General features: G+C 41.6%; 1 protein-coding gene across 28 annotated transcripts in view; it reads left to right on the top strand.

Moving 5' to 3' along the window:
• The window catches only part of TNIK (TRAF2 and NCK interacting kinase), a 408,234-nt gene that overhangs the window by 271,457 nt on the left and 118,481 nt on the right, over positions 1-18,296 (top strand). For all 28 annotated transcript variants that reach the window (XM_077990083.1, XM_077990077.1, XM_077990073.1 and 25 more), the window contains 2 exon segments: positions 15,057-15,111; positions 17,105-17,183. In XM_077990083.1, coding sequence (XP_077846209.1) covers positions 15,057-15,111; positions 17,105-17,183 — 134 coding nt within the window.

The raw sequence follows: 18,296 nt of genomic DNA, 5'->3' as shown, positions 1-18,296 counted from the left end.
CAGGGATATGAGCTTCACTGGTTATTTGCCATGGGTAAAAAGAGGAGGATGACAAAAGAATGAATAAGGAAGACTTTTCCACGGAGGACTTTATAATACTGAATTATTTTCGGTTTTAAAAAAAATTCAGGCCGGGCGCGGTGGCTCAAGCCTGTAATCCCCAGCACTTTGGGAGGCCGAGACGGGCAGATCACAAGGTCAGGAGATCGAGACCATCCTGGCTAACACGGTGAAACCCCGTCTCTACTAAAAAATACAAAAACCTAGCCGGGCGAGGTGGCGGGCGCCTGTAGTCCCAGCTACTCGGGAGGCTGAGGCAGGAGAATGGCGTGAACCCGGGAGGTGGAGCTTGCAGTGAGCTGAGATCCGGCCACTGCACTCCAGTCTGGGCGACAAAGCGAGACTGTCTCAACAAAAAAAAAAAAAAAAAAATTCATAGTGGTCTTCAAAGACATCTTAGACAAATCAAATAGTAAATAATAAATAACAAAACCAAGCCATACCCTGTTGGGGTATAGTAGAAGGTTTGGGGATTTTTGCAGATTTATTTCATCCACTTACACAGGTTTACTGTGGGCCGGAAAAGATGCTGATCTTTAAATAACCTTACTACTTCTTTCTTGGCACCATATATTATCCCCTTTTCTGTTCAGTATCCTTAGGAATGTGACCTGTAACCAGGGGACAACTTGACAATATGCTGATTTTCAAAATCATTTATTCATTCATTCAGTGCATGTTTATAGACTATCCATTGTGTATAAGGAGTTAGTCAAGCTGTATCTGTACATGCTGTTTCTGATAGAAGGTTCATTTGAGACCCTGTCAAAGCCCGAGGATTTCACTGTGTGTTTGGTGGTCCACTTGGCCCAGTGGTGTATCCCAGCTCCAGAAGCTTGATGTCAACACTTTGGGCCCTCATGTGCCACAGCCACTTTCAGCTGAGAGTGTATATTTAGAATAAAGGATGACTTGGCCACCAGACTTTATTAGATTTCTTACCACAAAAGTCCTTCCTGTAAAATAAAGACAAGAAGAAAAAGAAAAAGAGTTGGATTTGTTATTGGATTTATTGTTTATCAATTATTATTTGATGTGTCTAAGATGTCTTTAAATACCACTATAACTTTTTATAAAACCTAAAGCAACTCAACGTTATAAAGTCTTCTGTAGAAAAGTAGCCTGAAGAGCTCTTGCTTCTTATTGCAGAGTCTGGTTTTGTGTGATATCTACTGGGCACAGTAAGTAACTCACTGAAAATAGACCCTCTCCTAAGCAGTAGTGCCAGAATCTCATTTGCCTGGTGTGCCGGCTTTCCCCTGGAGGCCCTTCCTTTCTTGTTTTCAGAAATTCTGTCAAAACACTTCAAGTGAAAGGAAAGGTTTTATTTCCCTGATAAGTATGTGGGGCAATAATGAAAGCTTTCCCATTTAACAATAAGCATTCAAAAGATTTGAAATTAATAAAGCTGTTCAAAATGCCTGGGCTGTTTAAATTGTTATTTTTTTTAAACCTAGTTTGAATTTCATTTTGGTTGGATGGGATCTGCCAAGCATTTTATAGTCCTGTGTATTTATTACTTTAACAGAACCACCCACTAAGAAATTTCTGTGGCTGAATGCCACAGTATAGTACACATAATGTAGTGTTATTCACCCCTCCCACCCCATGGAGGGAGACACACACACACACACACACACACACACACACACACACACACGGGAAATCTATAAAGAACCTGGAAAAACTTAATAGTATTTACTTTTGAATAGGGCATGTGAATGGAAAACTTAAAATTTTTATTTTCTATATCTTTCTGTCCTGTTATGTTTTTTGCCATAAACAGGCCTTGCTCTTATATTAAGCCAATGGAGTAAGAGATGCACAGTGAAATGGCGTACCCCCTCATCCCACTCCCCACCAGATTCCTGTCCTTAGGCCTGATCTGTGCCACTGTTGTTTATTATTCGCCTAAACTCTGTTTATGAGACTTTCACACAGGTACTGCAGATCATTTGCAGACACGGGTGTCTCCTCCAGCGTTTGGGTGAATATTGTGCTCTGGGTGGAAAGTACTCTTTTCCCCTGTGTCACAGATAATTGGCATTATTCAGGCAGGGTGCAAATACTTCTTCTAAGTAAGAGGTTCAGTTGGAAATAAAGTGAGCAACCTAACTAGTGGTAGAGTTTCCGCTGTGCAGGGTGTCACCTGAGAGGACAATATTCAGATTGCAGAATGATACGTTTACACTCTCAAACAAGTCCTGCCATCTGTCTACTGAGATTCAAACAAAGGTACTTCCCTATTCGATCAGAAGGAAGGTGGAGGCGGAGCAAGATGGCCGAATAGGAACAGCTCCAGTCTCCAACTCCCAGCGCGAGCGACACAGAAGACCGGTGATTTCTGCATTTTCAACTGAGGTACTGGGTTCATCTCACTGGGGAGTGCCGGACCATCGGTGCTGGTCAGCTGCTGCAGCCCGACCAGCGAGAGCTGAAGCAGGGCGAGGCATCGCCTCACCTGGGAAGCTCAAGGGGGAAGGGAATCCCTTTTCCTAGCCAGGGGAGCTGAGACACACAACACCTGGAAAATCGGGTAACTCCCACCCCAATACTGCGCTTTAAGCAAACAGGCACACCAGGAGATCATATCCCACACCTGGCTGGGAGGGTCCCACACCCACAGAGCCTCCCTCATTGCTAGCACAGCAGTCTGTGATCTACCTGCAAGGCAGCAGCGAGGCTGGGGGAGGGGCGCCCGCCATTGCTGAGGCTTAAGTAGGTAAACAAAGCTGCTGGGAAGCTCGAAGTGGGTGGAGCTCACAGCAGCTCAAGGAAACCTGCCTGTCTCTGTAGACTCCACCTCTGGGGACAGGGCAATAACACAGCCGAAACCTCTGCAGACGCAAACGACTCTGTCTGACAGCTTTGAAGAGAGCAGTGGATCTCCCAACACAGAGGTTGAGATCTGAGAAGGGACAGACTCCCTGCTCAAGTGGGTCCCTGACCCCTGAGTAGCCTAACTGGGAGACATCCCCCACTGGGGCAGTCTGACACCCCACACCTCACAGGGTGGAGTACACCCCTGAGAGGAAGCTTCCAAAGCAAGAATCAGACAGGTACACTCGCTCGTCAGAAATATTCTATCTTCTGCAGCCTCTGCTGCTGATACCCAGGCAAACAGGGTCTGGAGTGGACCTCAAGCAATCTCCAACAGACCTACAGCTGAGGGTCCTGACTGTTAGAAGGAAAACTATCAAACAGGAAGGACACCTACACCAAAACCCCATCAGTACATCACCATCATCAAAGACCAGAGGCAGATAAAACCACAAAGATGGGGAAAAAGCAGGGCAGAAAAGCTGGAAATTCCAAAAATAAGAGCGCATCTCCCCCGGCAAAGGAGCGCAGCTCATCACCAGCAACGGATCAAAGCTGGACGGAGAATGACTTTGACGAGATGAGAGAAGAAGGCTTCAGTCCATCAAATTTCTCAGAGCTAAAGGAGGAATTACGTACCCAGCGCAAAGAAACTAAAAATCTTGAAAAAAAAGTGGAAGAATTGATGGCTAGAGTAATTAATGCAGAGAAGGTCCTAAATGAAATGAAAGAGATGAAAACCATGACACGAGAAATACGTGACAAATGCACAAGCTTCAGTAACCTACGCGATCAACTTGAAGAAAGAGTATCTGCGATTGAGGATCAAATGAATGAAATGAAGCGAGAAGAGAAACCAAAAGAAAAAAGAGGAAAAAGAAATGAACAAAGACTGCAAGAAGTATGGGATTATGTAAAAAGACCAAATCTACGTCTGATTGGGGTGCCTGAAAGTGAGGGGGAAAATGGAACCAAGTTGGAAAACACTCTTCAGGATATCATCCAGGAGAACTTCCCCAACCTAGTAGGGCAGGCCAACATTCAAATCCAGGAAATACAGAGAACGCCACAAAGATACTCCTCGAGAAGAGCAACTCCAAGACACATAATTGCCAGATTCACCAAAGTTGAAATGAAGGAAAAAATCTTAAGGGCAGCCAGAGAGAAAGGTCGGGTTACCCACAAAGGGAAGCCCATCAGACTAACAGCAGATCTCTCGGCAGAAACTCTCCAAGCCAGAAGAGAGTGGGGGCCAATATTCAACATTCTTAAAGAAAAGAATTTTAAACCCAGAATTTCATATCCAGCCAAACTAAGTTTCATAAGTGAAGGAGAAATAAAATCCTTTACAGATAAGCAAATGCATAGAGATTTTGTCACCACTAGGCCTGCCTTACAAGAGACCCTGAAGGAAGCACTAAACATGGAAAGGAACAACCGGTACCAGCCATTGCAAAAACATGCCAAAATGTAAAGACCATCGAGGCTAGGAAGAAACTGCATCAACTAACGAGCAAAATAACCAGTTAATATCATAATGGCAGGATCAGGTTCACACATAACAATCTTAACCTTAAATGTAAATGGACTAAATGCTCCAATTAAAAGACACAGACTGGCAAACTGGATAAAGAGTCAAGACCCATCAGTCTGCTGTATTCAGGAGACCCATCTCACACGCAGAGACATACATAGGCTCAAAATAAAGGGATGGAGGAAGATTTACCAAGCAAATGGAGAACAAAAAAAAAGCGGGGGTTGCAATCCTAGTCTCTGATAAAACAGACTTTAAACCATCAAAGATCAAAAGAGACAAAGAAGGCCATTACATAATGGTAAAGGGATCAATTCAACAGGAAGAGCTAACTATCCTAAATATATATGCACCCAATACAGGAGCACCCAGATTCATAAAGCAAGTCCTTAGAGACTTACAAAGAGACTTAGACTCCCATACAATAATAATGGGAGACTTCAACACTCCACTGTCAACATTAGACAGATCAACGAGACAGAAAGTTAACAAGGATATCCAGGAATTGAACTCATCTCTGCAGCAAGCAGACCTAATAGACATCTATAGAACTCTCCACCCCAAATCAACAGAATATACATTCTTCTCAGCACCACATCGTACTTACTCCAAAATCGACCACGTAATTGGAAGTAAAGCACTCCTCAGCAAATGTACAAGAACAGAAATTATAACAAACTGTCTCTCAGACCACAGTGCAATCAAACTAGAACTCAGGACTAAGAAACTCAATCAAATCCGCTCAACTACATGGAAACTGAACAACCTGCTCCTGAATGACTACTGGGTACATAACGAAATGAAGGCAGAAATAAAGATGTTCTTTGAAACCAATGAGAACAAAGATACAACATACCAGAATCTCTGGGACACATTTAAAGCAGTGTGTAGAGGGAAATTTATAGCACTAAATGCCCACAAGAGAAAGCAGGAAAGATCTAAAATTGACACTCTAACATCACAATTAAAAGAACTAGAGAAGCAAGAGCAAACACATTCGAAAGCTAGCAGAAGGCTAGAAATAACTAAGATCAGAGCAGAACTGAAGGAGATAGAGACACAAAAAACTCTCCAAAAAATCAATGAATCCAGGAGTTGGTTTTTTGAAAAGATCAACAAAATTGACAGACCACTAGCAAGACTAATAAAGAAGAAAAGAGAGAAGAATCAAATCGATGCAATTAAAAATGATAAAGGGGATATCACCACCGACCCCACAGAAATACAGACTACCATCAGAGAATACTATAAACACCTCTACGCAAATAAACTGGAAAATCTAGAAGAAATGGATAATTTCCTGGACACTTACACTCTTCCAAGACTAAACCAGGAAGAAGTTGAATCCCTGAATAGACCAATAGCAGGCTCTGAAATTGAGGCAATAATTAATAGCCTACCAACCAAAAAAAGTCCAGGACCAGATGGATTCACAGCTGAATTCTACCAGAGGTACAAGGAGGAGTTGGTACCATTCCTTCTGAAACTATTCCAATCAATAGAAAAAGAGGGAATCCTCCCTAACTCATTTTATGAGGCCAACATCATCCTGATACCAAAGCCTGCCAGAGACACAACAAAAAAAGAGAGTTTTAGACCAATATCCCTGATGAACTTCGATGCAAAAATCCTCAATAAAATACTGGCAAACCAGATTCAGCAACACATCAAAAAGCTTATCCACCATGATCAAGTGGGCTTCATCCCTGGGATGCAAGGCTGGTTCAACATTTGCAAATCAATAAACATAATCCAGCATATAAACAGAACCAAAGACAAGAACCACATGATTATCTCAATAGATGCAGAAAAGGCTTTAGACAAAATTCAACAGCCCTTCATGCTAAAAACGCTCAATAAATTCGGTATTGATGGAACGTACCTCAAAATAATAAGAGCTATTTATGACAAACCCACAGCCAATATCATACTGAATGGGCAAAAACTGGAAAAATTCCCTTTGAAAACTGGCACAAGACAGGGATGCCCTCTCTCACCACTCCTATTCAACATAGTGTTGGAAGTTCTGGCTAGGGCAATTAGGCAAGAGAAAGAAATCAAGGGTATTCAGTTAGGAAAAGAAGAAGTCAAACTGTCCCTGTTTGCAGATGACATGATTGTATATTTAGAAAACCCCATTGTCTCAGCCCAAAATCTCCTTAAGCTGATAAGCAACTTCAGCAAAGTCTCAGGATACAAAATTAATGTGCAAAAATCACAAGCATTCTTATACACCAGTAACAGACAAACAGAGAGCCAAATCAGGAATGAACTTCCATTCACAATTGCTTCAAAGAGAATAAAATACCTAGGAATCCAACTGACAAGGGATGTAAAGGACCTCTTCAAGGAGAACTACAAACCACTGCTCAGTGAAATAAAAGAGGACACAAACAAATGGAAGAACATACCATGCTCATGGATAGGAAGAATCAATATCGTGAAAATGGCCATACTGCCCAAGGTAATTTATAGATTCAATGCCATCCCCATCAAGCTACCAATGAGTTTCTTCACAGAATTGGAAAAAACTGCTTTAAAGTTCATATGGAACCAAAAAAGAGCCCGCATCTCCAAGACAATCCTAAGTCAAAAGAACAAAGCTGGAGGCATCACGCTACCTGACTTCAAACTATACTACAAGGCTACAGTAACCAAAACAGCATGGTACTGGTACCAAAACAGAGATATAGACCAATGGAACAGAACAGAGTCCTCAGAAATAATACCACACATCTACAGCCATCTGATCTTTGACAAACCTGAGAGAAACAAGAAATGGGGAAAGGATTCCCTATTTAATAAATGGTGCTGGGAAAATTGGCTAGCCATAAGTAGAAAGCTGAAACTGGATCCTTTCCTTACTCCTTATACGAAAATTAATTCAAGATGGATTAGAGACTTAAATGTTAGACCTAATACCATAAAAATCCTAGAGGAAAACCTAGGTAGTACCATTCAGGACATAGGCATGGGCAAAGACTTCATGTCTAAAACACCAAAAGCAACGGCAGCAAAAGCCAAAATTGACAAATGGGATCTCATTAAGCTAAAGAGCTTCTGCACAGCAAAAGAAACTACCATCAGAGTGAACAGGCAACCTACAGAATGGGAGAAAATTTTTGCAATCTACTCATCTGACAAAGGGCTAATATCCAGAACCTACGAAGAACTCAAACAGATTTACAAGAAAAAAACAAACCACCCCATCAAAAAGTGGGCAAAGGATACGAACAGACATTTCTCAAAAGAAGACATTCATACAGCCAACAGACACATGAAAAAATGCTCATCATCACTGGCCATCAGAGAAATGCAAATCAAAAGCACAATGAGATACCATCTCACACCAGTTAGAATGGCGATCATTAAAAAGTCAGGAAACAACAGGTGCTGGAGAGGCTGTGGAGAAATAGGAACACTTTTACACTGTTGGTGGGACTGTAAACTAGTTCAACCATTATGGAAAACAGTATGGCGATTCCTCAAGGATCTAGAACTAGATGTACCATATGACCCAGCCATCCCATTACTGGGTATATACCCAAAGGATTATAAATTATGCTGCTATAAAGACACATGCACACGTATGTTTATTGTGGCACTATTCACAATAGCAAAGACTTGGAATCAACCCAAATGTCCATCAGTGACAGATTGGATTAAGAAAATGTGGCACATATACACCATGGAATACTATGCAGCCATCAAAAAGGATGAGTTGGCGTCCTTTGTAGGGACATGGATGCAGCTGGAAACCATCATTCTTAGCAAACTATCACAAGAACAGAAAACCAAACACCGTTCTCACTCATAGGTGGGAACTGAACAATAAGATCACTTGGACTCAGGAAGGGGAACATCACACACAGGGGCCTATCATGGGGAGGGGGGAGGGGGGAGGGATTGCATTCGGAGTTATACCTGATGTAAATGATGAGTTGATGGGTGCAGCACACCAACATGGCACAAGTATACATATGTAACAAACCTGCACGTTATGCACATGTACCCTACAACTTAAAGTATAATAATAATAAATAAATTAAAAAAAAAAAAAAAGAAGGAAGGTGACCCAGATAGCACATTAGTGTCACCAACAGGAAACTGAAACTCCTATTCAACATATTTCTGTGGCTTCCTGTTCACACCCACCTATAAAGGATTCCTTAGTCAAATGCAGGCAGTACCTCCTCCAGGCAACATGCTGATCCCCAAGGGAAGAGAGTAAGCTATTCTAATATTTTCCCTTTGGTCACATAACAAGCGAAAATGGACAAAGAACTAAAGATTTCTGTCCTCAGTTTATTTTATGTGTGAAATGGGATTATTAATAACTATCTCCTCCTCAATGACCCTAACTCACCACCTGAGTTCTGTGTCTAGATAACATAATATATAAATATATAAAATAATTAATAAGAGTCAGTCCTTTGAAGTCAGACAGGACCAGTTTAGACTTTGCCTCCTATTTGCAAATTACCTCAGGGGAGTTATTTAACTTTTCATAAACCTGCATAAAATGGGAATAATAAATTGTTTATTCCGAGGTTATAGTAAAGTGAGAATATACATAAAGGGATTAATACAGTGTCCACCACTTGGTAAATACTCAATATATAGTACTTAGTGTATACATATATATTATAGATAGTTTGTGTTTATGTTATAATATGGAAGTATTGCTATTTGGGGCCATTTGTTACCCCCAAAAGGCAACAGTTTCATATGGTTCAACCTCGTATTTGTGTAACACACCTCTAATTATCTGCTTACATTGAGCCAGAATCTGCTTCTCTATAACTTTGACCACTCAATTAAGATGTTGTCCTTAGGGACCATACACACAATGCATTCATTTCTTTTTCCCACCTGGAACATTTCAAAAAAAAACTAGTTACAAATAAGTTACCCAACAAAAGACTACTTTCTGCTCTGTGAAACTTGATAGAATAAAATATGCTGGCTGTGCCCATTATTAAGCTATTGTCTGTCAACTCTGGACTGCCATGCTGCCCTCTGCTTTGTGCTAATAGAGCTAGGACTCAGCTGTCCTCCCTTCTGTTTGTCCATCTGACTACTTATCGGGCTCTGCCAGCAGGGAGCAATAGAGAACGGGAGACCTCGCGAGGAGGAGGAGGGAGGAGGACGCACGTTTTCCTGTTTGCTTCCTGTAAGCTTCTTGTTTATGTCCGCATGGTCCTTGTGACCTCTTTGAGCACCACTGAGTGCCAGAGCTCCCTGCCATCTTACCTGACTCTGGTTTGCTGGTTGAACTGCCAGTTGATGATATCTGGCCCTAAGGGTCTATCTGTACCCACATTTGTTGAATACCCAATGCAGCGTGTACTACATTGTATATTAGGCCCTTTGCATATATTTCCTCATTGAATTCTCTTACCAATCCTGCAAGATATGTGTTCTTTTCATGTTGCAGTTGAGAAAATGGGCTCGGAGTTATTAGTTGTGTCAGAGTTGAGTCTGGCTGCAGAGCATAGGTACCTTCTACCTCATGGTGGCCATTGGGGTTCTTGTCTTGTGCCACACAGCCTCTCATTCTTGTGTGGCTGGTTCAGACATCTGAAAGTGTTGCTTTTCTTCACTGTGTTGAGCAGCCCAGCCCCAGAAGGAATGCTCTCTTGTTCTGTTCAAGTTGCTTGTGTATCAGCTGTTCCCCACTCCTACCCTTTCCAGCAGCCAAAAGTTCTGTCTTGCCTCTGCCTTCCCAAAGGCACTAGAATTTGTCTCTCTTCTGTTTGTAATGCACACAGCGCTAGGCTATTAATCATGCCACAGGCTAGGCTGCACAGCACCTCTGGAATAATGAATTACCCAGCTCCTGCCAAAATGAGTCACACCATGGCCATGAACGAAACTTATCTCTCTCTGACTCTTTCCTCATCTTGTTCTTCCCCCTTCCCTTTCTCGTCTCCTGTGATCTGTCTTGCCAGTCGTAATTGGAGCATTTTCTCCTTTATTTAAGTTCTGAAGTGTCTTTGGGACTCACTAATGTATCCAAAGGCTTAAACAAGGCCTGTCGAGGACATTTATGGCTTTCTAGCATGGGCAGTTAAGTGTAGCTTACAAGCAGCTTTGGGTATATGTGGCCAGGAATATAAATGTTCCTCTTGGAAAACAAGAGAACCCCAGCCAAAAAAAAAAAAATCCTAACATTGATATCAAATGAAGGCTTAAGGAAGCAGCAGAATCAGCTAGGTCATGTGACTTAGCAGAGTATGCACAGGTATTTGTGGTGGGGTGACCTTTGGTTTGAAAGAAGTGTTCTGGGGGCTTAGGGAAAGGCTGCTCAAGAGGGATTCTGAGATGATGTGTACTAAACAAAGTACATATCTTTTCCCTAAACCTTCTTGCTTCCTGTGGGATAAATCCAGGATTACCGAACAAATGAGACCACTCCATTTCCCTGCTGTCAAAGTATGTTTCTTCAAATTATTGCTGTATATGTATTATCACTTAGGAATGCTTTTGTCTGTACTTACGTTTCTTATGTCACTAGAAGTCTAGAGGCAGGCAGTCCAGGGTTGATGTGATGGTTCACTGATGTCTTCAGAAACCAAAGCTCCTAGCTTTCTGTCCTGGCATCATCAATTTGTTGGCAATAACTCATGGTTGCAAGATGGATGCTGTAGCTCCAGATATCATATTTTTATTCAAGGCACTAAGAAGTGGGAAAAAGTTAGCAAGACACCAGCTATATTCGTCCCTTATTTCAGGAAAAGCAGAAGCTCCCAGAAGATGTTTGCTTGTGTCTCATTGGAGAAAACTATGTCACATCCCTAACTGCCATCCTTAGCTGCAGCGGCATCAGGATAGGCAAGTGTGGCTTTGCTATACTCTGAAATGGAAGCAGCAAGAAAAATGAGGGTTGAAAATGACCACTGGGTTAGCCAATAAACAATTTCTGCCACAACTAAATAGAGGAAAATCATAGAAGACTAAGTTGGGCAGGCAAAGGCAGTGTCATCTGACAGTGGAGGAGAAGGAAATCAATATTCTTGAGCCCTACTCTGTGCCAGATTTTGTGCTAGCAGCATACCTGATCAATACATGCATGCCACGGTTATTTCCATTGTGCAATTGAGAAGCTAAGCTCTGAGCAACATTCTGCATGTAGCTAAATTAGAAGCCAGTATTTGAATCCAGATCTGCCTGACTTAAAAGCCTGTTCTCAACTGGGTGTGGTGGCCCATGACCATAATCCCAACACTTTGAGAGGCCAAGTTGGGAGGATTGCTTGAGCCCAGGAGTTCAAGAACAGCCTGGGCAACATAGTGAAACCTCATCTCAATCAATCAATCAATCAATCAATACCCGTTTCTTTCTACCAATCCATGTTGCCACTGGGAAATTGGGGCCAGTTTTATAGTATGAAACTGGAGTTACCTCACTGAATCTCAGCACCGTTATTGAATTACCAGCACCTTCAGTCACCTATGGACAAAGTAGGAATCTGAAGGAATTATCTTATGGATTAAAAATGCAATTTTATAATAATTGATAAGGGGAAAAATGGTGAATACTCCAGTCCTTAGATTGTGATGCTAGTTAAAAGAGAACTGGCCTAGGAAGCAGAAGACCCAGCTTCGTTTAAAACCAGCTGCTAAGTTGCTCTTTGATCTTGGGTAAGTCACTTTCCCTCATTTGTGAAATGAAAGGTTGAGCCAGATGATCTGTAAAGAGTCTACCAGCCCTAGAACACTTAGGTTTTGCTACTTTCAAGTGTTTTTCATTTGTTCATTCATTCAATAAATATTTATTAAGGGCCTACTGTGTGCCAGGAACTGTTCTAGGTACTTTGGAGACATCTGACAACAGGATAAAGATCCTTGCCCTGTGGCTCTTATGTTCTTAGGTATGTGTGCTGGAGGTAAGGGGCACAAGCAACAAACACAAAACATGGTAAATTAGTGATGAATAAACATGTCGTATGTTAGAGGTGGTTAGTTCTGTGGAGGACAAATATGGGGAAGGGGAATGAGCAGTGCTGGGTGGAGGTCCCAGTGGTCCTCATTGAGAACACAGGGGTTGAGCAGGCTTTGGGGAGGTGAGGGAGTCAGCCAGCACATCACTGGTGAGGTGCTGCAGGCAGAGGGAACAGCTTGAGTCAAGATCCAAAGGTAGAAGTGTGTGTGGGCCTTCTGAGCATTTTCCTTCTCCTTGATCTGAGGCCTGGCCTTGCGTTCTTCTTACCCCAGAACTATCATTTTGTTTCACATGTATTGGTTTTCAACCCAGCTCAAAGCTTCCTGGACTTGAAAGCCATTTAAATTGGATCCTTCTGTTGCAGTTAGGGCCATGGAGCCTGGCTGCCACCGTCTTACTTGTGCCTTATTTCACACTATAGAAACACTCAATTCCGAGGGATTTGGGGAAAATGGTGGTAGAACTACCAAGGCCTGGAGATACTAGAGTCTTATCGAAATAGCACAGGGACCTTAAGAGCCAACCCACCGTTTCCAGACTATTCTTGCTGTGTTTCCTGTTTAAAGCCTCCTGAACAGCAAATGACTCAGTGTTTCTTTCATGTTCCCAAATGATTATCTTTGTCTATCAACCATAAAACCCCAGGTACAATAGAACTGCATTTCCATCTTTACCAGTTATTGCTCCTGAGCCAACTTGTAATAGATGAGCTGAACCTTCCCCATCAGCTCTGGAAATAACCTCACTCAGCGAGGCCAAGAGCCTCTGGGAAACTCAGTCACTTGCTAGGCTAGAGAAACATGGGGTGCAGATTGCGTTTAATGAAAATCTTTGTGTATATCTTGAAACATAACAAAGAGAAGGGACAAGAGTTGCCTTTGTGAGTTGTGTTATATGCACAGAGTTCCTTGGAGTCTTAGAATGATAGTGTTGTGAAGGTGCATTGCTATTCCCGGTTGAACTGAGAACTGGTAACATTTAAAGAATCCCCCTTGCTCCTAGTGTGAGATTACACATGTGCCCCAGCCACCTGCTCTCAGGTAGACTGCACTTTAGGCAAGAGGCTAGATCCCCTAGAAAGCCACCTCCACATTGTGCAGGGCTCTGCCCAATTACTGAACAGCCCTGAGTGTGACTTCACAGGATATTGAGAAACTTAGTTCTAGGGAATGACTCAGCATGAAGGTTATGAATTTTATGAAGCTGTCTTCCAGTTACATCTCTTTTTCATGTGGTCTTGACATTTGTTTGATGGCAATAGCAAGGAAACTTACCTTTGATCACTCTAATCTCAGAGAATTTTGAAAAATATACAAAATGCATGAGGTATTTAAAATGAGATATCTATGTTAGGATGTGGGCCATTGATACTAGATTTTCTTACCAATCTGCTGTGGAACTGAGGCAGCAAGCCTCTTTTTGGTGTTTTCTAACCAGGTTTTCCCCATCTCTTGGTTTTCCCCCTCTCGTGCAATATTTAGAGACTACTGAGCCACAGACAGAGTATGGGAGGAGAATATTGTTAGAGATTGAGATTGTACAGGTAGAAGTGGAGGCATTAGCCTAGAAAATTCTGTTCAGAGAATAAAAGTCAGTCTGAGCATAAGAAATAATATAAAGGTATACTGGCCTCTATTGTACATACTAGTCTAGTCACAAAATAGACCGTATTTATCTTTTCAACAAATACACTGAGTACCTCCTACTGTGCCCAACTCTGATCTAAGCACAAGAGAGACATCAGTGAATGCCATCATCCACAAGTCTCCGTGTCCTCATCTTACTAGGTAAAACGATATGAAATTGCTGTTTTTATAGTTAAAAACAATTGAATATAAATAACACCTACTATCTGATCCAGCCATTCCACTCCCAGGTATTTAACTAAAAGAAGTAAAAGCATACACCCTCAGATTTGTACACCAATGTTTGCAGCACCTGTATCTGTAATAGCCCAAACTGGAAACAGTCCAAATGCAAAAACCGTGATACGTTCATAGAATGAAATACTACACAGCAATAAAAAGGAGTGAAATACTGATATGTGCTACAACATGGATGGGCTTCAGAAACATTATTCTATGTGAAAGAGACCGAATACAAAAGACCACACATGATATTATTTCACTTATACAAAACTTTGGAAGTTACAAACTAATTCACAGTGACAGAAAGCAGATCATTGGTTACCTAGGGACAGGAGAGTGGGGATGGGTTCAGGCAGAAAAGGAAGGAGGCAAATGAGATCTTTGGGGGATGATGGATATGTTTACTGTTTTGATTGTGGTGATGGGTTCACAGGAGGATCCCTATGTTATACCTTATCAAATGGTGTACTTTATGTGCAGTTTATTATATGACAATTATAGCTCAATGATGGTGTTATAAACAGTCAAATAGCAGCAATTTCCTATGGTTCAATTCACAGATAAATTTCAGTAATGAATTAATTTAAAAATTTTTTATATTCATTTTTCATACATTTATTGATAAGCTGCCATGTGCCAGATACCATGAATGGTACTGTCAGTGAAAAGTGAGTAAGACTGTTTCTGCTTTGAAGGTTAGTGGAAGAAACAGGTTTGTAAACAGACAGCTGAATGACTTTCCCACAGGCAGTGCTGAAGCAATTACCAGGTTTAACCAAATTGTCCTTTGTCTATTGAATTTATGTGTGTGTCTGCCCCTTCTTTTTCAGAGTGACTTGTGGTCTTTGGGAATCACCGCCATTGAAATGGCAGAAGGTGCTCCCCGTAAGTACCCTCCTCTGGGGTGAAATCTGTTGCTGGTCTGCTCTGCAGGTAACTGAAGTTTCCTTGCCAGGAGCTGCAGTTGCTTTACTTCCACTACACCGAGCCCTGCATGGATTCAAGCTGGCATATTTAGAAAGCAGAATCATCTTAAATCAACCAGGAATCCATTCATTTCAGAGCAGTGGGAAAATCCTGTTTTTATTTAAAAAAAAAAAAAAAAAGGAAGAAAAAGAAAGCATACTTTGGGGAGTCTTGTTTGTTGTACAGATTGGAACATCATTTATTCTGGACTACTCCTCACCTGTCATAAAACCATGACCAACTCACAAGACTATAAACTCCAATGTATGAAAATCCAAAATTAATTTTCAGTGCACTGGTTATACAAATTGCTATTACTCCTCTTAAAATACTGATGTTTAAAATTTTAGATTTCCCTTCTATTTGAGGCAGAGTGGCTAGGGCTCCAGCAGTCTTGAGAATCTCAGTTCCTTGAGATTTGGAGTATTGGCCCTGGCAGAGAGTCTCTGTCCAAAGAGACTGTGCTTCACGGATCTCCATATAGGAAGTATAACTGGTTGACAGCCCCAGCTGCTGCAGTGGCACCAGGCCACACCTTTGAAGGGTCACTCCCCACCTAGTGACCTAGCACAGTGGGGTTACTAAGGCAGGCCCTTTCCTGGAGGACACAAGATTCCTTCATAGACAGCTTTCACCCAAGTAATACCCTGTGACTTCGCAAGACCTGCAGGACACTCTGGGACCCTTCCACCTACCTTCTCCCTCTCTCCTTCACTCAGGGTCAGACTTGCATAGCAATGTGATGACTTCCCATACTGCCTCGCTCCTTCCCTGTTTCCATTCACATAGTAATTTACCCACTAATATCCTTGGTGTCTGCATCTCAAAGGACCAGTACAAAAATAGGCCCTTTATTTGCATGACAGGTTGTTATACTTAAGACTTTCACCTTCAGGTTGTCATCGTTTTCTTACTTCTCAGTCTAGAATTGGTAGAACTCATCTGTAGCATGATTGATTTGGAGTGCTGGTTGACAAAATTGCCCTCATTCACAATGCTAATAGGCATGTGTGAATCAGAAAAATAATATATTGCAGTCTTAAACCATATTATCATTCTTGATGAGTGGTAGACAGGGCTAAAAATAAACTTCTGCCCACAGAATCCTTTGGCTTTTAGGGAGCACATATTCTTATTCTAGCTACAAAGTAGAAATTCTCCCAGATATTTGAAAAGTAAACTAATAAAATATTTTTATTAAAGTAAGAACATATGAGTGCTTTCACTATAAATGATAATGTCATGTTTACAAGATGAGATCTTTTTATAACTTTGTTTTTCTGCCAGACTCTGTGTGACTTAATCCTCTGGGCTTCCTGGGGCCGGCCAGTGAATTTAAAAACAAAATGAAACAAAACCTGTTACAACACCTGAAAAGCCATTCGGGATATCTGGAAACAGAGAAAATGGGGCTCTGGGCTGGTGTTTTGGACTCCAAAAATCTGTGTAGATAACATTGCATTTGGATGAGCTGTCAATGTGTAAGAAATAGATGGGATAATCAAATGTCTTTTATTTATGGCTTAGTCTTTTACTAATTAAACGTAGCTTACCATCTCCATTGTAGTTGTCATCTGATGTTATTTACTTTCAATGTCAGGTGGTCATTCATGGCAAGATGGCTGGTTGTTGACCCTTTAACTTAGTTTCCTTAAATATGAAGTAAACATGTATTCACTAGAAATGTTAGCAGTAGCTATGTGAACCATGTTGTATTTTGAGACTCCTGTAAATGGACATTAGATCTTTCAAATGCTCGTCAAATGGAAGCATTTGGATATTCTGACTTCGTGCTCAATCATGGTGTGTAAACTCAGTGGGTCATTGGGCAGCATTATCTGCACAGCCAAGACGAGCTTGGCCTGGATTTGGCCTCCTAACTGTAGCTGGCCCTTGTTTTGGTCTCTTGCAGCTCTCTGTGACATGCACCCTATGAGAGCTCTCTTCCTCATCCCCCGGAACCCAGCGCCTCGGCTGAAGTCTAAGAAGTGGTGAGTTTGGTCTTCGATGTTTTGCAGATTTAAGGGTGAGGTTTTCTTGTGATTCTATTTTGGATTAGCTCTAATCCCTAGGTCCTACGGATAGAATGAGACTAACATATATTGTGACTTGGTGAATTACTTTCCATATGCTGTCATTCGTCTTAAAGTACATATGGAGTATCTACTGTTTGTACAGCAAGTCTTGATTCCCCCACCTTTAAGGTAAGAAATCATTAGCCAGAATGGGTAAGTGAAGCCCAAGTAATAACATGAAAGCTCTTTGATTTATAATTCCAAGTCATATCTTTCCTGGCAGCACAGAACACCTTATCAGAGAGGGTGATAGTTTAGATTGGCTGATTTCTCTTCTGTTCCTTACAACAATCATTCCCTAAGTGCATATACACACCAGTTAATGTTGGAGATTATTTCTCTGCTACATGTATGAGCATTTGCAGTTTTTTTGTTTTTACGACTGTTTTCACATATGGCAGGTGATACTGGCTTCTTATTTGGGGCAGCAATTTAACTTTTCCTTTTAATAAACTTACATAAAATGGTGGCTTAATTTAAAGGAAACTACTACATGAATAGCAGTATGAGTGGTGTGAAGTAAAGGCAAAAATTATATTGATAGGATATGACTGACATTTGGGAAACAGTTCTACAGGTTAAGCCAGATGTTGGATGTTTTGACTTTTTTGGGATAATTATATAGTTGGGATAACCAAAGTTCATTGCTTCCTCCTTTCTTCCTATGGAAATGGTGTATCCTCCCTGATACATTCTTGAATCTCGGATTACTCTTGCACTGAGGTCAATTCCTGCACTACTTCCGACCTCCTATCCTTTTTCTAGAGATAAGTCCTGGGCAGTGAGACCATGAAGGGACAGGATCCTTCTGCCTCTTTCCATAGCCCTTCATGATCAGGTGCTTGACTGCGACCCTCATGTTTCCCACCCACCCACAGGTTCACCTCTACCACACAGGAGGCAGCCTTAATTACTACCAGTCATCTACTAATGAGAGCCACCCTGGTGGAACAGAGGAAAGGGCATGCTGCACAGAAAGAGGGAAGGAAACAGCCAGAAAAGAGATGGCAGCCTCAGAATAGCCGGGCC

This window comes from Macaca mulatta, chromosome 2 (assembly GCF_049350105.2).
Source record: "Macaca mulatta isolate MMU2019108-1 chromosome 2, T2T-MMU8v2.0, whole genome shotgun sequence".
NCBI lineage: Eukaryota > Metazoa > Chordata > Mammalia > Primates > Cercopithecidae > Macaca > Macaca mulatta.
The sequence above is the reverse complement of the archived record's forward strand: the minus strand, read 5'-3'. Positions and strand labels throughout refer to the sequence as shown.